Source organism: Perna viridis, chromosome 14 (genome assembly GCF_037379345.1).
Source record: "Perna viridis isolate PV_CMFRI_1.1 ecotype Kerala chromosome 14, ASM3737934v1, whole genome shotgun sequence".
NCBI classification, from domain to species: Eukaryota; Metazoa; Mollusca; class Bivalvia; order Mytilida; family Mytilidae; genus Perna; species Perna viridis.
Window position 1 is genome coordinate 16482186 of NC_142458.1, and position 20123 is coordinate 16502308.

Sequence of the window (20123 nt, forward strand, 5' to 3'; positions counted from 1 at the left end):
AATGATGATCAGACTAATGAACAAAATCTACTACTAAAAACCATATGCAACAGAACATAATAATAAAATTTCTAATACATATATACATATTTTATTCTTGTTGAACACAGATCTAGTTGCACAATGAAGAATTGCATGTTCTCCACATTTCTCATTTGCTTTCCAAACATCCTTGACAAACTTGTTAGGATTTCTAACCAACAAACATGTATCCATGGAAGTATACATGTATACAACAGCTGCCAATACACATCATGTAAACATGTGTCAAATGTCAGGTCCAGTAATCATGGGTATAAAGTCTCATTCTATTTCTCCCAGGTACAATTTTTTATCACTTGATCCAGATACAACTGTTAAAAAAATATCAAAATTGGTTAAAGATAAAACTGACTCAAACAGACTTTGATATTGGCAATAAATGAAACCAATTACACTGATTAAAAAACAGCTGCTTGAAATTCAAAACATAGTAACACACTCAATTTCTTATTGTTCTGAAAAATGCAAAAAGACATGGTAGATATAGATCTGTAGTTTCTGTATGTGTCCATTTTTTAAAAGGTTTTTACAGTGCTACATTATATCAGATGACCTTTTTAGTGTTCATGTTTTCTTTTTCTTAAAATTATACTTTCACGATCAAGAAAGCGGAACTTTGATATGGGGTGTTGTTAGATCCAACACAAATGACTGAACTGAACAAGTAGTAGGTCTAATTTTAACATGAAGTTGCAAACCTTGTCATACTACATGTAAGTTCACCCCCACTTGTACAGAAAGTTATGGGGCTGCAACAAAAACTTCTTACAACATATGCTCCATCTACATACACATGTATATACACTGTAATTCGAACTCAATCCATTCATTGGGAGTTGTGACAATTGCAACAAATTTTCAGACAGAATGATTGATGGTCCAAAAAACACAAGGTGATTCCAATATACAACAAACAAGTTGAATGGAGGTATAATAATATTAGGGGACATCAAGCTCTAAGTATCAAGACAGATTTTATTACTTGTGTTAAATAGGAAAACATCATTAATAAGAAATTCCATAAATAAATCTTCAGCAACTATACTTAATACCTATTAATTCAGTACAGATACTCACTGATTGGTTCAATTGGATGAAAGTCCACTTCATTAACAGATCCCGCATGTCCCGGTAATTTGTACAATATTCTTCGTGAAGTTGTGTCCCACACATAAACATATCTGTCACCTGACCCTGCTGCTACCTTACTGCCATCTGGTGACCAGCTACACTTTAACAAATTCTGTGGAAAAATGGAAAGTAATTGATACTAATGAAATAGGTCACTTTTAGTAGTATAAGCTGTAAAAGATGAACATCACTTTTACTCTAATGGATTTTTGAATTTACCACTTCACCACAAACCATATGCCAGATTATTTTGGCGATTTTGAGGCAAAATGGTATACGAGAAATTTTGGCATTTCTAACTTTGGCAGATGCTTAGTGGGGCATGGAGTATTGAAGTCTAGAGTTAATATTTTGCATAGTGTTTTGGGCGTTTTTAGATACTGTGAAAGTACTATTGTTCGTGGGGTATCCAATTTTTGTGGTTTTCGTGGGTAGGCTAAACCAAGAAATTTGTTCCCAACAAAAAGGTGAATCCCATTGATGTGTATACTCATAAAAAACCTCAAAACCGCAAATTCAAGAATCCCAAACCTTGTGTTTCTTTCCAAATCAACGAAAATTGGTATGGATCATGAAGTACTATCACAGTAAACCCCTAAAATATATCAAAATTAACTTTCCATGAAAATTACCTGCTATAAGGTGTATCTGTAAGTGTTATTTCATTTACTACCCCTTACATGCAAGATAGTATTCAATTCCTCATAATTTTGACTCATGTATCAACTGAATATTAAACAAATTTCTGTTTAAGTTACAAATTTCAGTGGAATGTTGTTGAAAAATTTTAACTTAAACTTTAAACAGAAATGTTTCCCTATATACTATTTCTTAAATGTGAAGAAAATGAATTTCTTCATGTGTCAATATCAACATATATCATTAATCAGTATACTGATAAATTATATAATTCATATCAAAATTCATAAAGAACTGATGATTTATTTCTTGTATTTCACATGATATAACCTCTTGACCCTGGATTTGTAATCCCATTTAACCTCTTGACCCTGGATTTGTATTCCCATATAACCTCTCGACCCTGGATTTGTATTCCCATATAACCTCTCGACCCTGGATTTGTATTCCCATTTTTATACTTTCAGTTTTGAGTACTTCAGGTCAGCAATTATATGTAATTGGATTTGATCTTCCTATTTGATATTAGCAATCTGATGAGAGGTTACTCCTTGATTCATAAGAACAAAATATTGAAATTGCAGATGTTTATATGGTTGGTACTTTTGTATTGATCATTTTCAATGCATTTGAACCAATGTCATCTGAAAACTTGTCTGAACCAAGAAAAACCTTAAGTGCAAAAGGTCCTCGGTTCAGACAGAATTTACCATATTCAGATCTGTTTATCTAAATCTCAAACACTCTGTAAATTCTAACCATAATGGATTTTTTTTTCTGCCTGTAATTATCTTGAACTTTGTTCCTCCATGCTATATACACTGAGTTAAGTATTCAAAATTTCTGTGTTGGGTTTCCAAACAAATTGCAACCATCCCAAGTCAGGAATTTTTGGCCTCTGTATATCTTGTTTCTTCTGTCATCTTTAGTTTATATTTATGTTACTTGAGTATAAAGGGGCAACTCTTTCACTATACCTGTGTATAATTTTTTTTATGGTGCTAGGTGCACTCTGCCCTGTGGTTTTGAAGGTATCCTCGTCATTCATTGAAAACCGATGGGTAGCCTTGGGTTGACATATTTATCCCAGTGAAGTTGTCTCTTTGACATATACACCACTTCTGTGTATTTCTCTTAACCAATATACATAGCACAAAAAGCCATACAAGATAATCATATGATTTTCTAAATATGGTTATCATATGAATTGATTGTGATATGATTAACATGTGTTTTAATGTTCATTAATAATCACATGATTATCATGTTTGTCACAAACATAATTATGACAATCACAATAGCAAGCCAACATTTACACATCATAATCATATGACTATCATATGTGTATTATCATATGAATTGAGCATGAGCACATAGGACACATATAATCTTACTTTTTCAAATGTGTGTTGATGTCCCTGCATAATTTTGACACATCTTTCTTGTGGTGCAAATGGTCTGATATCCCAGATTCTTACTGAAATACAGAAATCAAAATTTACATGTATTTAAATCATGGAAATCCATCAAATTTATTAATGTTTTATTTAGAACGGATATTTCAACCTGAAATTACCAACACTGGTAACTCTGGCAGACTGAACTGGCAAAAAGCTTCAAATCTTCCCAACTTGATTAAGTAAACTGAAAATTATTCCTATAGAACATATATTGACTACTCAGGCTTCTATAAACAATCAATTACAATGAATGGAAGTAAAGTAGACCTCACATATTTATTTTTTACTCAGTTCTCAAAATGAATTTTACAATTAACTTGGTTTGTGTGTAGTATCAATTGAATTGACTATCAGTTGAGTAACTTCAATTACATGTACACACATCATCAAGTTTGACAAATGTTCAGTTGGATAACTTCACTTACATGTACTTGTAGCATCATCAAGTTTGACAAATGTTCAGTTGTATAACTTCACTTACATGTACACACATCATCAAGTTTGACAAATGTTCAGTTGGATAACTTTACTTACATGTACTTGTAGCATCATCACTAGACAAATGTTCAGTTGGATAACTTTACTTACATGTACATGCATCATCAAGTTTGACAAATGCTCAGTTGGATAACTTCAATTGCATGTACTTGTAGCATCATTGCTTGACAAATGTTCAGTTGGATAACTTCACTTGCATGTACTTGTAGCATCACCAAAATTGACAAATGTTCAGTTGGATAACTTTACTTACATGTACTTGTATCATTTAGGTTGACAATTTTTCACTTAAATAACTATTACATGTACATGTATCATCAAGTTTGACATGTTTTACTTACATGTATTATCCATGGAATTAGACAAGAGATATGAACCATCAGGACTCAACATTAATCCTGTCACAGTGTCTGCATGGCCCTTTAATCTGTATAGTATATCATTCTTCCGTAAATCCCATACCTAGCAGAAAAACAGGAAAAATTATTTTTATATTCAATCATTCAATTAGAACAGTATTAAATATTGACTTTACCAAACAAAGACACTAAACATAAACTCATTTTGATAGAGGATCAGAATTTATATGTTGACTTTAAAGAAAAAACTGTGGGGAGTTTTATCCTCCTTTCTTTCCTTCCATCTGTACTTGCATCTCTTATCAGTTACTACTCTTACACCACTGAATGGAGCTCAATAAAACTTTCAAAGAATCTTTATTACATATTTCCATTTAGCACCTTTGACTATATTTGATCAACATCAAATTTGAGGGTTTCACATAGCCAAATGTAGACTTCGTCATTTATGAATAAGGGGACTTGGGGGTACCTTTCTCCTATCCTTTACTTCTGCACATCACTAGAACTTTCACAGAACCTTTATTACATATAACTGTTGTGCACTTTCTTCTTAAAGCTTTTGATTCAGATTGATTTGGAGGTCAAAAGGAGCATGTTATCAAATGAGAGGGGATATGGGAGGTCGGGGTAATCAAATTAGTGAACATCTGCTCATATTTTTCTAGTTTTGGATTTGAAAAGTAACAGTGACCAGGAAATAACCAATCAACATCATCAAGCAAAACATAATTGTTGACTGTAGAACAATGACCAGTTAGTCAAACCAATATAAGTTTCAGCTTTTGATATTAATTAGTGCTCCAGCTAAGAATCATGCAAAATGTGATTCATGAGTGAAAAGCCTACATATTTTAATTTTTGATATTATGTTTGAATTGCCATAGTAAAAAGAAATTAACATTTGGTTTTTCATATAACCCATGCTCTTAGAATATAAAAATCATATAGAATGCACTGTAGATTTCAAAATTAAGGGAGATGGCCATGTCAATGACACTGAAATACAATAGAATCTATTGGATTTTCAATGTTGATTATCTTCTAAGAGCAGACAGATTTGAATGAATAATAACATATTTCATAATATAGACCCATAAAACAACTTAATTTCAAAAATAAAAAATATGTAGCCTTTTTTGGGGTGTATCACATTAAACAGAATTTGCATGATTCTTACAAACACTACTAAATTGAAACAACTTAAACAATAATTTTCAGACCTAAAATGTTTAGCAGCACTAACATGTTGCATGTGATAAAAGCAATGATCTGTATTGGATTCCACTTCATGAAGAAACCAATTAAAATGGCTTTCCCTAAAGACCAGTTAAAGGTCACTTTGATAAATTGATGAAACTTTTTACTTTTTATACATGTATATATACATGTACATGCAAAAATTTACAGATTAAAGGACACTGCCTTCCTGGCATAGTTCTGTTAAGGTAAGTTCTATTTAACCATTCTCTTAAAATTAACATTTACATCAGCAAATAGTCTTCCTTCCTGTTGCAAAAATACTTAAAAAAATGAGTTCAGAGAAAGTCTGCATTTATTTTCATTTGAAAAACAATAGTCTGCTTGATCAAAAACTAATTGATGTGGGGGTACATGTGATATACTTTCAAAAAGGAGAGGCATGACTGAATTTAATTGAGTTTAATAATTCTGGAAATACCTTGATATCATTATCAATACCACCAGAGATAACCTGTTCTGCCGTGTCGTTAAAGGTTACTGCTGTAACTTGGTATGTACTCTGGAAAGTCTGTTGTACCCCTCTCTTTCTGGCATCCCATAACTAAAATGAACATACGAAACTAAATGAATAAAATGTTATAGTAAACAGAAATAAATATGTGGCTTTCATATAACCCTTGTTCTTTGGAGTTAAAAATTATATACAGTACACCCAAAGAGTATAGATTCTCAAAGTCCCATTTCAGAGTAATTTTTCGGAGTGACTACAGGAAATTCCCAAAAATGCCATAAAAATCCTGGAGTGATCTTGGCATACTTCCTCCAAAAGGCAATAAAATACTCCCAGCTGGGAGTTTTTTTATTGCCCTGATTATCCTTTGAAGTACCACCTACATCCTGTCTTACCAGTCAAATGAACATGACTACAATACACAAGGTAATAAAATACTTGGGAGTGATTCTGAAATACTCCTAAATAGGCAATAAAATACTCCCAGATGGGAAAAATCACTTGGAAGATTTTAGGAGTGGACTCTGTAATCCACTGGACACCAAAATAAAAGTAAGAGAATCCTCCCTCACTGGATGTACCGTAGCATGTACTGTAGAATTTAAAATTAAGGAAGACACATGTAACTCTGTAAATGAGACTAAAATACAATAGAAAGCAGACAGATTGGAATGAATGATAATACGTTTCATCATATAGGTCCATAAAACAACTTTATAACAAAAATAAAAATGTGTAGCCTTTTTTGAGGTGTATCACATACTACAGAATTTGCATTATTCTTACAAAGACTACTACTTAAAATTGGTTTTGATAATGCATACAAGATTTTGTATCATAGCAGGATGCTAACCATTACCTCTTTAGATCTCTATAATGATTGATTGATATTAGCTAAATGTCCAATGCTAGACATTTGACAAGAGTGTTTGATCTAACAGACCCTGCTTTGCAGATTATTATTACAGATTTGTATGTACTACATTGTATCACACAGAAACAAAAGCCCACAGGAAAGCATGTTATCCAACACATTATTTTGACTCAGACCCAACCAGTTGTCATTTTTACTCCATAAGCTGCATGTTTAGCACAGCAGTAGTAACTACCATTTTGTAAGTCTTGGGTATGACTTGGCTAAAAACTGAACACTAAGACCTTCCACACTCGTGGCAAGTATGCTATATATCACTAATCCACTAAGGTGGTGGCTCTGAAAAAATTAAAACCTACTTTAATAGTTCCATCATCACTACCACTACATATCAACTGTGGTCCTCGTCTGGCTGCACTACATGTGTTGACAAAACCTGTGTGGCCTTTCATCTTCTTAATCCTAGTTCCTACTTCTACATCCCATAATGCAACAGTTTTGTCTGTTGATGCAGAGAATAATGTGCTGAAATAAGAAGACATTGTTTTAGGAGAAACATAGGGATTTGTTTACACCTAGGTTGCAACTACACGCAACATACGATCAATTTTACATACATGAACCACTATTTGTGAGAATCTAGCCAGAAAACTTAAATTAAATGAAGTTTGGAATTTGTAATTTCAACTATCTTTATCAATGATATTGATCCAATTTACACAGCCATTGATCCATAAGATGAAGATCAAAATTGATTCCTATCAAAATATGAACCTTGACACTTTGAATAACAGTGTATTTAATTAGGATTTTCAAGGTATACAGTAAGTCTTCTCCTGATAAAATAAAAATCGCCTGATTAACTGCTTCGGATAGTCAAATTGACATATAAAAATGAAATAGCATGACAACTTACTGTAACAACAAGGAAGAACTAAAATTATATTTTTCAGCTTGAAAAGTACAGAGTAGGAGGATAGGAAGAGAATAGAAAGAAAAACATATTAAGAATCAACATTTTATGTTTTCTTCAATTTTGTAAAATTTAGGACGGAAGAGGTTGTAAATAAAATAAAAAAAAGACTACGGCCTTATGTCATTAGAGATTATCAACAGCATCACATACTTTCCATCTGTAGAGAAATGTATTTCCATCACGGCACCATTATGTCCTTTCAATACAGCAAAATTTTCACACTCTCCATAAACACTCCAAAAACCTGCAATCACAAATCAGTTTTGAAAATTATAGATCTTTGAAAAGGAAGAACAGTTCACTACCTATTTAAATTTCACTCCTTATTATAAAATATAACCTGCAAAAGTTGTTAAATTGTATTCAGGCTAGCAAAATGTTAATCAAATGTATTGTTTGCTTACACAAGAAAAAGTAAAACATTCAAAACAATTATTGAAAAGTTTCTTTGCATACATGTACCTACAAAAAAAAATCGAAGTTATAAAATTGAAACATTCAAATCTTGACAAAAGCTCACTTTAGCAATGCTACAGTTACTTACATATGAGTCTATCAAACCCTGAAGAGGCTACCATTTGTCCATCAGGTGAGAATTTACAGGTAAAAATATCTCCCTCATGTCCAGTTAACAGCATGATGGGTGCTTCAAGTGATGATAATCTAGGAGGCCCCTGTAATACATCATGACAAATAATTATTCTGTCAAATCATGCCTTAATGATGAAAGATATTTGAAAGGTGAAATCTGAAATGCATGAGTAAGATTTTGAAATTAGAAAATATAATATAGTGTAAGGGCAGTATGTTTTAAATTTACAAACTGTAGTCCTCACTAATGTTTCTATGAGATGAAAAGAATTCAATGAATATATGACAGAAATACCAACAACTTATTATCACTAGGTAGTGGATTAAAATAGCCAGTTCGATGTATGAGTTACTTGTACATGCTAATTATGTAAAGGATTAATTCCTAAGTCAAACTGGTTTGTCGCTGGCATGTCATCGAGTAGTCTAGGATTCTAAGTGGAACAGTATAATTTTGAATACTCTTGAAGATGGCATACATGTACATGTGTCTGTAATAGGTAGTAGATTTAGTACAGTCCCTGTATGGGATAAACTTCCCACTTGCCCCATACCCCATTGCCCCAATTTTAATTTCAATAATGGTCCAAAATTAATTTTCAAAATATTAAAAATGGCAATATTAGTATCTGGTTGGTGGTTGCAACTCATATTTCAGTAAAAAATCTTCAAAATGACATATTTTTGAAAAGTGTATGTGTGCGAACACTTTTAATATACCTATTTGTCTAAAGTTATATTCTAAAATGTTAATATTATCTATATCAGTATTATTTTGATGACTGTGATACATATATTTCAGATCAAATTCTTGAAAATGAGATATTTTTTTGCAAATTGAATGAGTGTAAACCTTGAAATTACCTTAATGGTCTGATATTATTGTTTAAATTGTTAAAATTGTCAAAATAAGCATCATATGTGTAGCTGTAACACATTAATTTCAGTCCAATTTCTCAAAAATGACATATTTCTGCAGATTGTATGGGTGCGAACAATTTTAATTTCAATAATGGTCCAAAATTATTTTTTAAAATATGAAAATTGAAAGGGAATCAATATTTTATTTTTTTAATGGTCTTCTTATTATCGCTCAATATGTTTAATTTGTCAATATTAAAATGATGCGAGTGTCTCTGACACAAAATTTTTTCAATTCCAAATTGACGTGTGGCAGGATGGCCTACCTGTGTTGTAGTAGGTAGTGAGATTTAAATAGCCAGTTGATTGACTTGACTAAAGGATTAATTCTTTAGCTGAATCAGTTGGTCGCTGGCTTGTCACCGAGCGGTCTAGGGTTCGATCCTCGGTGGCAGAGTATAAATTTGTGAGTCAAATCATGCTCTCCCGTTACATTTGGCGCCCAACTAAAAAACACACAGGGTTTGGTTAGCTATTGAGCTAGTGTTAGAGTCATTCGTGGTATGAAGACTCTTAAGGTGGGGGAAATGTGGCAGGACAGCCTACCTGTGTTGTAGTAGGTAGTGAGATTTAAATAGCCAGTTAATTGACTTGACTAAAGAATTAATTCTTTAGCCGAATCGGTGGGTCGCTGGCTTGTCACTGAGAGGTATGGGTTCGATCCTCGGTGGCATAGTATGATTTCGTGAGTCAAATCACCCTCTCCCATTGCATATGTTTAGAAATCGTACGATCATGAACACTTTCAATCTGTAATGACTGGAAATTAAATGTATTTTAGGTAAATATTTAAAAAATGTCAATGAATAATGAACTACGGCACCTTTGATCATTAAAAATTACTCTAAAACAAGCTTTTTTTAACAAAAAACCAAAAAACCCACTCTAAATTGCCGTCATAGAATTATGATAGGTACGTTGCTTGCGGAAACAGACAGAACAATTGTATTTGATTGACCAATCAGAATTATTCCCGTGCTCCATTCCCCATTGTCCTATTCATATACTCCATTAAATGGGAACTTTATCCCATACACTGATACAGGTACTATACTCGGTGGCGACAGTAATTTTGTTTAAAATAAGTGGATCATTTTCTACCCATACATTTTTTTTCGTACAACTGTTTTTCAATTTGCAAGACACAATGAGTTCTTCAAATTCTTAGATATCGGAAGAAATATATTGAAACATGCGAATAGATGCATTGTGTGAATTCCTAAGCCGTGACTGGCGTGAGCCGGTGAGGATCAGGTTTTAAAAAAAATACCATTTGCATGACGGCATTATCTTGACCTCCATAGGCAACAATGTCTGATCTTGGCTTTTTAAAAGGTACTACTGCACCGTCTGTCGCTTTTCGTTTTATATCCATCGCTTCTTTAAAGCAACTTGAAAGAGAAAATCGAGAAAAAAAATTTTCACGCCGCAACAGGAAATTGTATTAGCACCAGTAAACTACGGCTATTGACGGTGATGGATAACAAAAATATTCCGGAACCAAATCACATGAGCTTATGTTGTCTGTTATTAATATTGTACCGAATCTAAATAAAGTTTTCATCTTCGTATTCATATTCCAGTATAATTATCTCTCCACAGAAAAAGAGAGAAAATACCCAGTGTTCAGGATGTGCTGATGCATGTGTAGAAGATGAATCACATTTTTATGACCTTAACTAAATATAACACGTAAAGGAGAGATATTTTTTTTAATAAGCTGTCGCAAAAAATCTTTAAAAAAAAATTGAGTCTTTGTGGAACGATTTATTTGGTCAATTCCATGTGAGGATGTTTTTGTCATTGACAAACTTCCACGTCTCATCTTTGAACGTCACAAAGTACGGCATCATTGAGATATCTCTGTTGATTGATGATGTTTTTTTATTTTATTTTTCTTACAACTCTTTTTGTTACTGACAATTGTTACTGTTTCATTATATGGTTACATTGTACAAGGAGTTAAATATTGATTGAATGAATAAAGTAAACATATTCCTAAGTCTTCGTATTCATAAGTATTCGTATTCGGTTATCTTTGATGTTTTCATTTTGAAGATAAAAAATCTTGAACTGATAAAAATACGTTAAAAACAGAGCGATGAGGTTTTACAGGAATTTTGATATACAGTGCATATAGACTTGTAGTCAAAATATATATCGTAGTCATGGAAACATGGGAGTTAAGTCTGAAAAACGTTTATACTTAATGAGAATTCGAACGTAAACATTCGATTTGAACAAGAAGGAATGATTACACAATGGATACATGGATGACCGGTTAATGGAAGAAGGTAAAGTGCAGTACAATCATGTATTTTCGTCCGTTATTTTACATCTCAAAGTCAATACAAAAGGAGCATTTCGCTTTCCTTTAATATTTAGTTAAGCATTCATTTGAAAGGTCGATCGATCACGATAAACTTTTTATTTATTTTGACATAATTCGTAGTTTTAAAGCATGCAAGGATCCTGAATAAATTTCAGTTCAACACTTTTTTTCAAAATTATATACACAAAATTGACATGACATGATTGTATAAGATAACATACTGTGAAAAGATTTAAAGATTATATGTATATAAAAATTCGTACACTTTCCCCCCTACACTATGAACTAATGCGATGGACAATTTCTTCATGTACATAAATCGCTTCAACCTTATGAAAACTGACCCAAAGTTGGTTATATTATTTTAACGCAGTCAAAACTGAAAAAAAAAAGAAAAAAAAAACAGAAAAAAACAGATAACTTAATTTTTTAATCGATTCCAGTCTTCATTAAGATTTGATCCTTGAAAAGATAATTTTAGTTTGGAATTATATTTGAACCAATCGACGTTCAATGATTTAACAATACCAAATAAGTTAAAAATATGTTGCATATAGTAACCCAACCAAATAGAAGATTATTACAAATCTAATACAAAATATTTGTAGACAATTGAAATCTTATTTACGTCATAATTATGTAATTAAGATGGTTAAAGTTGTTGTTTGCAAAATATTTTTCATAAAAACTTGTTTTATTTAATAATAGATTATATGTTAAATGTGTAGATACCTGTATAAAGAATCATTTAGCATATTCATGGACTTAATATATAGACAATAGACAATAGACAATTTTATTGGCTATTTCATTTCTTTGAACATTATAATGGCACCCTTTTTCAATTTCCATATTATGAGCACTTAATATGATTTTAGAAATATTAGATTGCCTGTTAAATACTCTAGCTTATCTACTTATGGTACTCTGGTGCCAGATGTATAAAATTGTCTAAAAAATGATAATTTAGAAGATTCATTTATTATGGAAGATTCCAATTGTTGGTCATTTAAACATTGTCTCAATTGACCTAGTTAAGGTTTAATGGTAACATTATCAAAGTCTGTTCAAAAGAAAAGCCTAATTTGTCTAAACATGTGACCACATTCCTGGTCCATAAACTGTTTTTTTTTTTTTTGAGAATTTACAAAAACCTCATGAGCAAGAGTGTCATCACAAGATAAAATATGTTCAAGATATTTAAGTAGGAGTTTTTGTAAGAATCATGTAAAATCTGGAAAATGTGATACACCCCAAAAGACGCTACATATTTTCATTTTTGTAATTAAGTTGTTGTATGGGTCTATATTGTGAAATGTGTAATCATTCTCCCTATTCTTAGGAGATGATCAACATTGAAAATACAATAGATTCTATTGTATTTGAGTGTCATTTACAGAGTAATCTCCCTTAATTTTGAAATATACAGTGCATTCTATATAATTTTTATCTCCTAAGAACACGGGTTATATGAAAAACTGAAAGTTAAGTAGCACTCCAGCTATGGCAATTCAAACAAAATATCAAAAATAAAAATATGTAGGATTTTTACCCATGAATCACATTTTGCATGATCCTTAGCTGGAGTGCTACTTAAGTGCTTAATAAACACATTCTTGAAATTGTGAATAAAATAATATGATAATTAATGTCCTAGATTTTGTTTTATGTGGTTAATAGTTATAAGGTTATAAGGGTTCCATAAAATATGTAATCACATGCACAATAGACCCTTTTGTGCCAACGTTGGGGTAGTCGATGAGCATGCGTAGAGCATGCTCAATATACACTTCCGCGAGGAAAATTCTTATGTTCTACCCAAGCCCTACCTCGCGGAAGTGTATATTGAGCATGCTCACTATTGTATAATATTTTCTATGTAACTGTAAAAACAAATGATAAACATTTCCTGTAAAAATCAATAATTATCAAAATTAGTTACCAGCGATCCCTATTAAAAAGAAAATGTGACCAAATGGTAACTTTCTTACTGTTAATTACGTACTGTATACTTAGATTTTGAACGTTTCAGAAGCATTTTGAGTTGCAATGTCAGAGGTCATTTGGACTATACTATAGACATAAGTTCTTTTAATGTGCTTTAATAATAAATTAAACTCGCAGCTTAATTAGTTATTCTCCTTAAACCTTAGTTTGAGAATATATTCTATTGGCTTTGTAGTATTTTTCATATTTATTCCTGTCTCACCTTGTGTATACTGACATAAAAGGGTTAAATACACGGTTCCTGTATATTGTTTGGACTCATTAGTTTAAAAAAAAATATGTACATTGACGGTTTTTTGATTATCATAATATTATTTTACCTTATCACTCGACCAACTTTTCTAAATATTTATAATCTAATTTGTTTCGTAACAAGCTTTCTGTAGTTGGGGATTTGTTCCAAAATACAATGGGCATTTGATATATAGACGCGAAATGTGCATTTGTATGATGTTTTAAAATTTCATATCGATCTGAGGTTTATTATCACAGTCACTTTATATTTTGACAGAAGCCTTACCATTAGGTTCGATTTCAGACTCGAGCAACATTAAAATTTCTGTTTGGCGACTTTGTTTATATTTTTATTTGGTATCTGGGGAGTGGAGCTGATTACCCTTTAGTGAACTTTGCGCCAATTTTGTTTAGTTTTTCTTTGCTGTACACGCGTTTCAAGGGGTAACCTCTCATCAGCAGCATTAGAATCAAATATATACGAAGATCTTAATCCAATTGAGACTTAATTATATACAAGGAGTACTTAAAGCCCAAACTATCAAGTGATCAATATATTTAAAAATCATTTGTATAGTAAAATTACTCACCTATTTTACTCGCAAAAGTAAAAGGTTTTCCCATTTGCGAGTAATTACAAACGTATTGGTCTAAGTATTTGATTTCATATCAATGAATTAAAACAGAATAATTAAAACGCCCCAGAAATGACGCAGTTAATACAAAAAGGCGAAAACTCAAAGAAACATGGAGGATTTTAAAGACTTGTATAATATTGACTATTGATATTTCTGCAAACGGGAATGACATCCACAACAAAAGTAAATATACATACAGAAGAATATATATATATATATCAACACACAACGTGTGTCTATAGCACAATGTTCAAGATCTTTGTTTCTGTCGGTAAAAAAAAAAAAAAAAAAAAAAAAAAAAATTATACGTCACAGGTCTTCACCTGATTAGGTAGTGAGTTGTGTTCACAGACCATTTACTTTCATACACACTCAGTTTATTTAAGGCACTGAAGAAGGTCATTTGTTAACTGAAAATGTTGCCCATTATATACTTTATTATAATGTGTTAACATCTTTATCGGTATCGTTGTACAATCCTTTAGACTTATATAATTAGTTTTGTTTGTGCTGCATCGTCATGACTGGACGATCCGATTCCCATTAAGTTTGCTGGTTGGCAGATTCCTTTAGACTTTATATATATATTAGTATACGATTGCTGTGAACTTTTAAATAATTATATTGCAATTTCGTAAGTTAGTTGGTTTAAAAACTGCTCCATTTTACAAAAGAGTGTTTTAAGCATACTGAGTAAATGGAGAGCAAATGAAAATCATTTGTAATAACGTTTACTTGTCTTGTTCAACAGATATTAAGCTTAGGTGAGTACTATATAATTTAATGGATGAGGCAAAGCTGTCTATATTTTTCTTGACACTAAGGTAATCAAGGGAACTATGATTCTAGCGGAAATCAAAAGAGTACAATCCAGACACAGAGTAGTGCATAAATTTCATTCATTTCTACTGTCGACAGTAATTCATTTTAATTTTTCGGAGACGACGGAATTTATTTTGAAGATCTAGGATTTTAATAGAAAAAAACTGAATTAATAGTTTTCAATGCTTAAATTGTGTTTTTAATAAGCTTATTTTGAATTTAATACAAAACAGAATGAAAATAGTTTCAATTTCACAAAAGCCTTTCAAGCTATCATTTGAAACAGAATGAAATAAATGCAAATAACTATGATGTTTACATGAGATTGATGTAAAATACTGATTACAAACGTTCCAATGATTTGTAAGAGTTGTGTCCCTTACCTTAGGTCCACCTCCTTAAATCTACACAGGCACCTATATTGTATTTGAAAAATTGGCGGCGTCAAATCTAGATTGATGACGACAAATATTCAAATATAATAGGTTTTCTTCATTCGTATGCAACTGTTAAAAGTATTTGTCAAAGCAACCAATTAAAGCCGTTATAAATAACTCTACACATGTATAAAAATTTAGTTGTCAATCGTGGAACTGACGTACTGAAAGTTCCGATGTTACCCAATGAAATTCAAATTTACAATGAACGGAGCATTAGAATACCAATAGTTCTTTTACTTGTATGTCTTGCTCCCAGTTTTTAGTGGAGTCCGGGTTACTAATTTAATTTTGTTTCTATGTGCGTTTGAATTTGGTAACATGTATCTCATGTTTTTGTTTTGTGTGTTTTTTTTTCTCCGTCTGGTCGGTATCTCTGCATTTTGTTCTCTTTTGGTTACCCTACATATCAGTTGAATTGCGTACTCTCCCAAAGTTAAACTGTTCATAGCCTAGTATCACAAAAACTTACAAATTATGCATGTTATTGATTGCTTAATTATACTGACACATAAAAACGAAAGGCCAAATTTTTGAAATGTTCTGTTGTTCAAAATCTGTTGCTAGTTTACACAATGCTACTATTACCATAAAATGTTAATTCTTATTGTAAAATTCATATATGTGTAAAACACACCTTAACTAACCTATTATCACATACATCATTCATTCATTCAAAAATAATATATATATATATATATATATATATATATATATATAAAGGTCTGAAAAATTCACAACGATGTTAAAACTGTCAAATTTGCGATGTAAATTTTTGGTCGTTCCCTCCGCGGGACTCGAACTCGTATCGCTGTGACATCTATGGCAACACCGCCTGCACAAAATCCTGGGCCTTGACCACTCGGTCGGCTAGGCTATATAAAATATAGCTTTCGCTGGCCGGGTCATTCCTCCTCGTAGGATTAATTTAGGGTTGTAACTTAGTACACGATGTATGGTAGTACGGGACAGTTCATTTAGATGTTTTTATGTAGGATAGAGAATCAAATTAATGATGCATGTCACAACAAATCAGTGTAGCGAATAGAGTCGTCACATTCTGCGACGTTGGGTCTGAAAAATTCCCAACGATGTTAGTACAGGGTGTATTAGGGTGTATTACATAAAACAGAATTCGCATGATTCTTACAGAGATAACTACTTGATTCTAAAAGAGATATAAACCAGGTTCTTATACGATATTCTACACCCAATGGATTAATTCTCGGTTTTTACGATAAATGATTGCCAGCATCTCATAAGTTCGTTTATTTTTAGAAATGACATTTAGGATGTTTTGCCGATTCGTGGACAAGGACGTTGCCCTTGGCGTTGATTACTGACGGTCAAATGATGACAAATGAAAGATGTGCTCATCATTGTTACGTTTTTGCACCAGGGGCTGTTTTTAGTGGAACCGAAGTACAAATTATTCTTGACTTTCGCATTTTAGTTCGAAAAAATGACATGAGTTGATTTCCATTATACGGTACGTTCCACTTAAAGTACACATTCGTGTTCCATTATTGATTTTGTACCCAGTGAATACGTCTCAGACGACTTACCGGACAAACCGGAAGTGGAAGTAATCAACGATGTTTCGTTCCGATTAATGAAAACCAAGCATCGACTTTTCTTTAAAAAAAACAAAAAAAAAAACTATTACAATACTAATATACAACTTTGGGCAATCGAAGTTATTTATCTGATCTTCTGCTTCAGTATACCTGAAAATTTAAGGTAACAAATTCCATATTTTCCCCCAACACTTCCGTATCACTTAAGTTGAACAAGAATGAGATAACAATTATATTTATGAAATCGAGGATGTCAGTTCGCATTTCGTTTTATCACAGGTGAGTAGTTTCTCCAAATTTGTTTGTATTCTTTGTCACACACGTCTTAAAATTATTCTCAATTTTGAGATATTAGTTTTCGATCTCTTTCATTACATGCTGTTTCCGTAATGCGAATATGAGTATCTCAATAATTTCAATGACATAAAACGTAAGTTATTACCATAAAATTGCTTCAAATGTTATTTTGTTACATGTTTATGTGTGATTGTCTAAAAATCAGCGAAACAATTTGTGCTGTTAATTGGTTTTCCTTTGCGTAAACACATTAAAAGAAAAATAGCAAGTGATTGTTATGACTCTGATAAATACAACTTTTCTACGTCGAGCACTTCTCCAATTGACGTCTTTTGTCTGTTAGATAAATGCCGGTTAACAAGGCTAAAAATTCTTTGAAACTGCATTAAATGGCACTAGACAATAACTGAATTTTATTTATTCGTGGTTTAATTGAGACAGGTTTCCAATTTGTTCCGGGTTCGGTTTACACAGGTTTTCTGTTGTTTATGTTTCTGTTTAGCTGTATAATATCAGTGAGTTTTCATTTCGTTTTATAGACTGGAGCGGAATGTCATTGCAGTACCAATAATGATACTGCCGGTTTCGTCAATCGACCAACATTACTGGAGCCGTATTATGACTGCAGCAGACCTTGTGGAGGGAATATTTCACATATTTGCGGAGGATCATGGAGTCTGAGTGTGTATTCCATAGGTATTGATATGTTTGATTTGAACGTTCAAATATTCGTTGGTGGTCTTTTAACACATCGGTGTTTTTATAAAAGACATAAACTGCCTAGATGGTCTCGTAGTAGCGTAATCGACTCGAGTCGAGTGCGGGAGGCAATGGGTTCGAGGATCGAGTTTAAAACTTGGTAGACGCTGCTTCGTCGCTAAGCACACATGAGATAGAGTGACGACAAGCAGGCTAAGAGTTAGACTAATGTGTTTAAGTTGACTGACCTACCTTCCTATGGATTGTTACTCCTTTGTGCTATCACATTAAAATTCTGACACAGATTGCAGGTCTATTGCGAAACAGGGTGTTTTCGATGGGTGAGTTGCGCTCGCCCGGAATGCTTGAAATACCTACCGTTAAACTAATTCATTCAACCAATCAGTTTATGTAACGAGAATAGGTATGGTGTATATGTCAAAGAGACAACAACCCTAACGGGATGAAAATGTCTGCCTAAGACCACCCATTGGTGTAAAAGGAAAAACGGAATAATACATACAGATGCCAGGAATTCCAGACTTGGGACAGGGTAAAAAAATACGGTGGGGTTTAAGTACTTTGGCGTGATCACATCCCGTTTAAAATCTGTCCACTGTGTAAGAAATATTACAAAATTAAATACACCTTAAATTAGTTCAAAAACGGCTGAGTGCCCTGTTATTACGGAAATAAAGAAACAGTATACAAATTACACAAATGTACTAACTAAGGACTTCCGGCAGTTAATTATATAACATGCCACCTCCAGACAAGTTTAAACCTATACAAAGTTATACCCTTATCGTATATAAAATCAATCCCAATTAAACTGATTGGGTATCAAAGCTTTCTGAACCAGTTCTAGTAATCTTTTTATTACAGTCTGTGATAAATTCACCACTGTCTGGATGTACGGCCAGTCACGTCAAGAGAAAATAGCAACAAGTGTCAGGAAAACAGTTACGTAACTGTATATACTGAAGATGAACTGTTCTTCAGAGTAGAATCGTTGCAGGAAGCGATTGCTGTTGACAAAAAAGAAACTAGTTCATATAAAAACTCGAAGTTGTCTGCTCCAGATGACCGAAAGTCCTCTAGGTACATTGGGATTGGAGGAATATTGGTTATAGTGCTACCCATTGTTCTCATCATTTTTAGCGATACATTAAAAGTTATGATAGGGTTTTGAAAAAAGGAAGCCTTTTCAAGGATCATTTTTGGATTAGATTCCGCTTGAACGTCTTGACAGATATAGATTTCACGAATCACAAAGAAGACATATGGTGTTGCAGATATCTGCAAACATTCGGAAGCATCACTGAAAACAGAACATTAATTAAGAACATTAGAATTTCTAGACATGGCCTAAACATGAAAACAGATGCTATAGTACTTGAATGGAGACGATAGGGAAATTTGATTTCAAAGTATTCACTGAGATGAAAATATATTAAACCAAATATAAAATTACTCTTTAAATGTTGAAGAATTTATAAATATAAACTTTATTTTGATAATGTAAATATTTGATAAGAAATATACAATGAAGATTTAATAGGGGATGGGGATTTTTTCTATGGGGAATGGGAAAAGGGGAATAGGAAGATGTTGTGAGTAGGAAGTTTATACTATCCAAGAGCTGGTTTTTATAAAGTAACAGAGACGATGTGCACACACACACACACACACACACACACACACACACACACACACACACACATTAACAACAAAAAAGAAAAAAAAAAAAATTCAATTAAAACTGATGCACGTGTAAAATTAATTCCCATAAAAACCGAGAGAGACACCTGATGCCCGGAATGGTAAGCATCCGTCATTTCATAAGTTTATAAACTCTAGTTATAATGATGGGTT

The 20123-nt window shown here is 32.5% G+C and overlaps 1 protein-coding gene and 1 long non-coding RNA gene across 2 annotated transcripts; one reads left to right on the forward strand and one right to left on the reverse strand.

The window, feature by feature from the left end:
- Nucleotides 1–68: 68 nt before the first annotated feature.
- LOC148598395 (U5 small nuclear ribonucleoprotein 40 kDa protein-like) lies at nucleotides 69–10673 on the reverse strand. The gene is made up of 9 exons (XM_088560965.1): nucleotides 10476–10673; nucleotides 8238–8367; nucleotides 7844–7937; nucleotides 7077–7242; nucleotides 5811–5933; nucleotides 4112–4232; nucleotides 3207–3289; nucleotides 1120–1285; nucleotides 69–353 (listed from the first exon to the last, which is right to left on the reverse strand). Exons 1-9 carry the CDS (start codon nucleotides 10578–10580, stop codon nucleotides 304–306), a joined length of 1038 nt encoding a protein of 345 aa, XP_088417091.1. The 5' UTR covers nucleotides 10581–10673; the 3' UTR covers nucleotides 69–303.
- A 418-nt stretch (nucleotides 10674–11091) lies between these two features.
- LOC148598396 (uncharacterized) lies at nucleotides 11092–19409 on the forward strand. Its single transcript, XR_015918464.1, has 4 exons — nucleotides 11092–11499; nucleotides 16954–17164; nucleotides 18089–18245; nucleotides 19134–19409. It is a non-coding gene; the product is annotated as an uncharacterized LOC148598396 (long non-coding RNA).
- The last annotated feature ends 714 nt before the right edge of the window (nucleotides 19410–20123 follow it).

Excerpts from the sequence above, each read along its gene's own strand:
- LOC148598395 (XM_088560965.1), bottom strand. The coding sequence starts at position 10,580 with ATGGATATAAAACGAAAAGCGACAGACGGTGCAGTAGTACCTTTTAAA. Across the intron at positions 8,368-10,475 it reads ATAATGCCGTCATGCAAATG|GGGCCTCCTAGATTATCATC; the intron begins GTATTTTTTTTA and ends GATGTATTACAG. Across the intron at positions 7,938-8,237 it reads AGGGTTTGATAGACTCATAT|GTTTTTGGAGTGTTTATGGA; the intron begins GTAAGTAACTGT and ends TTGTGATTGCAG.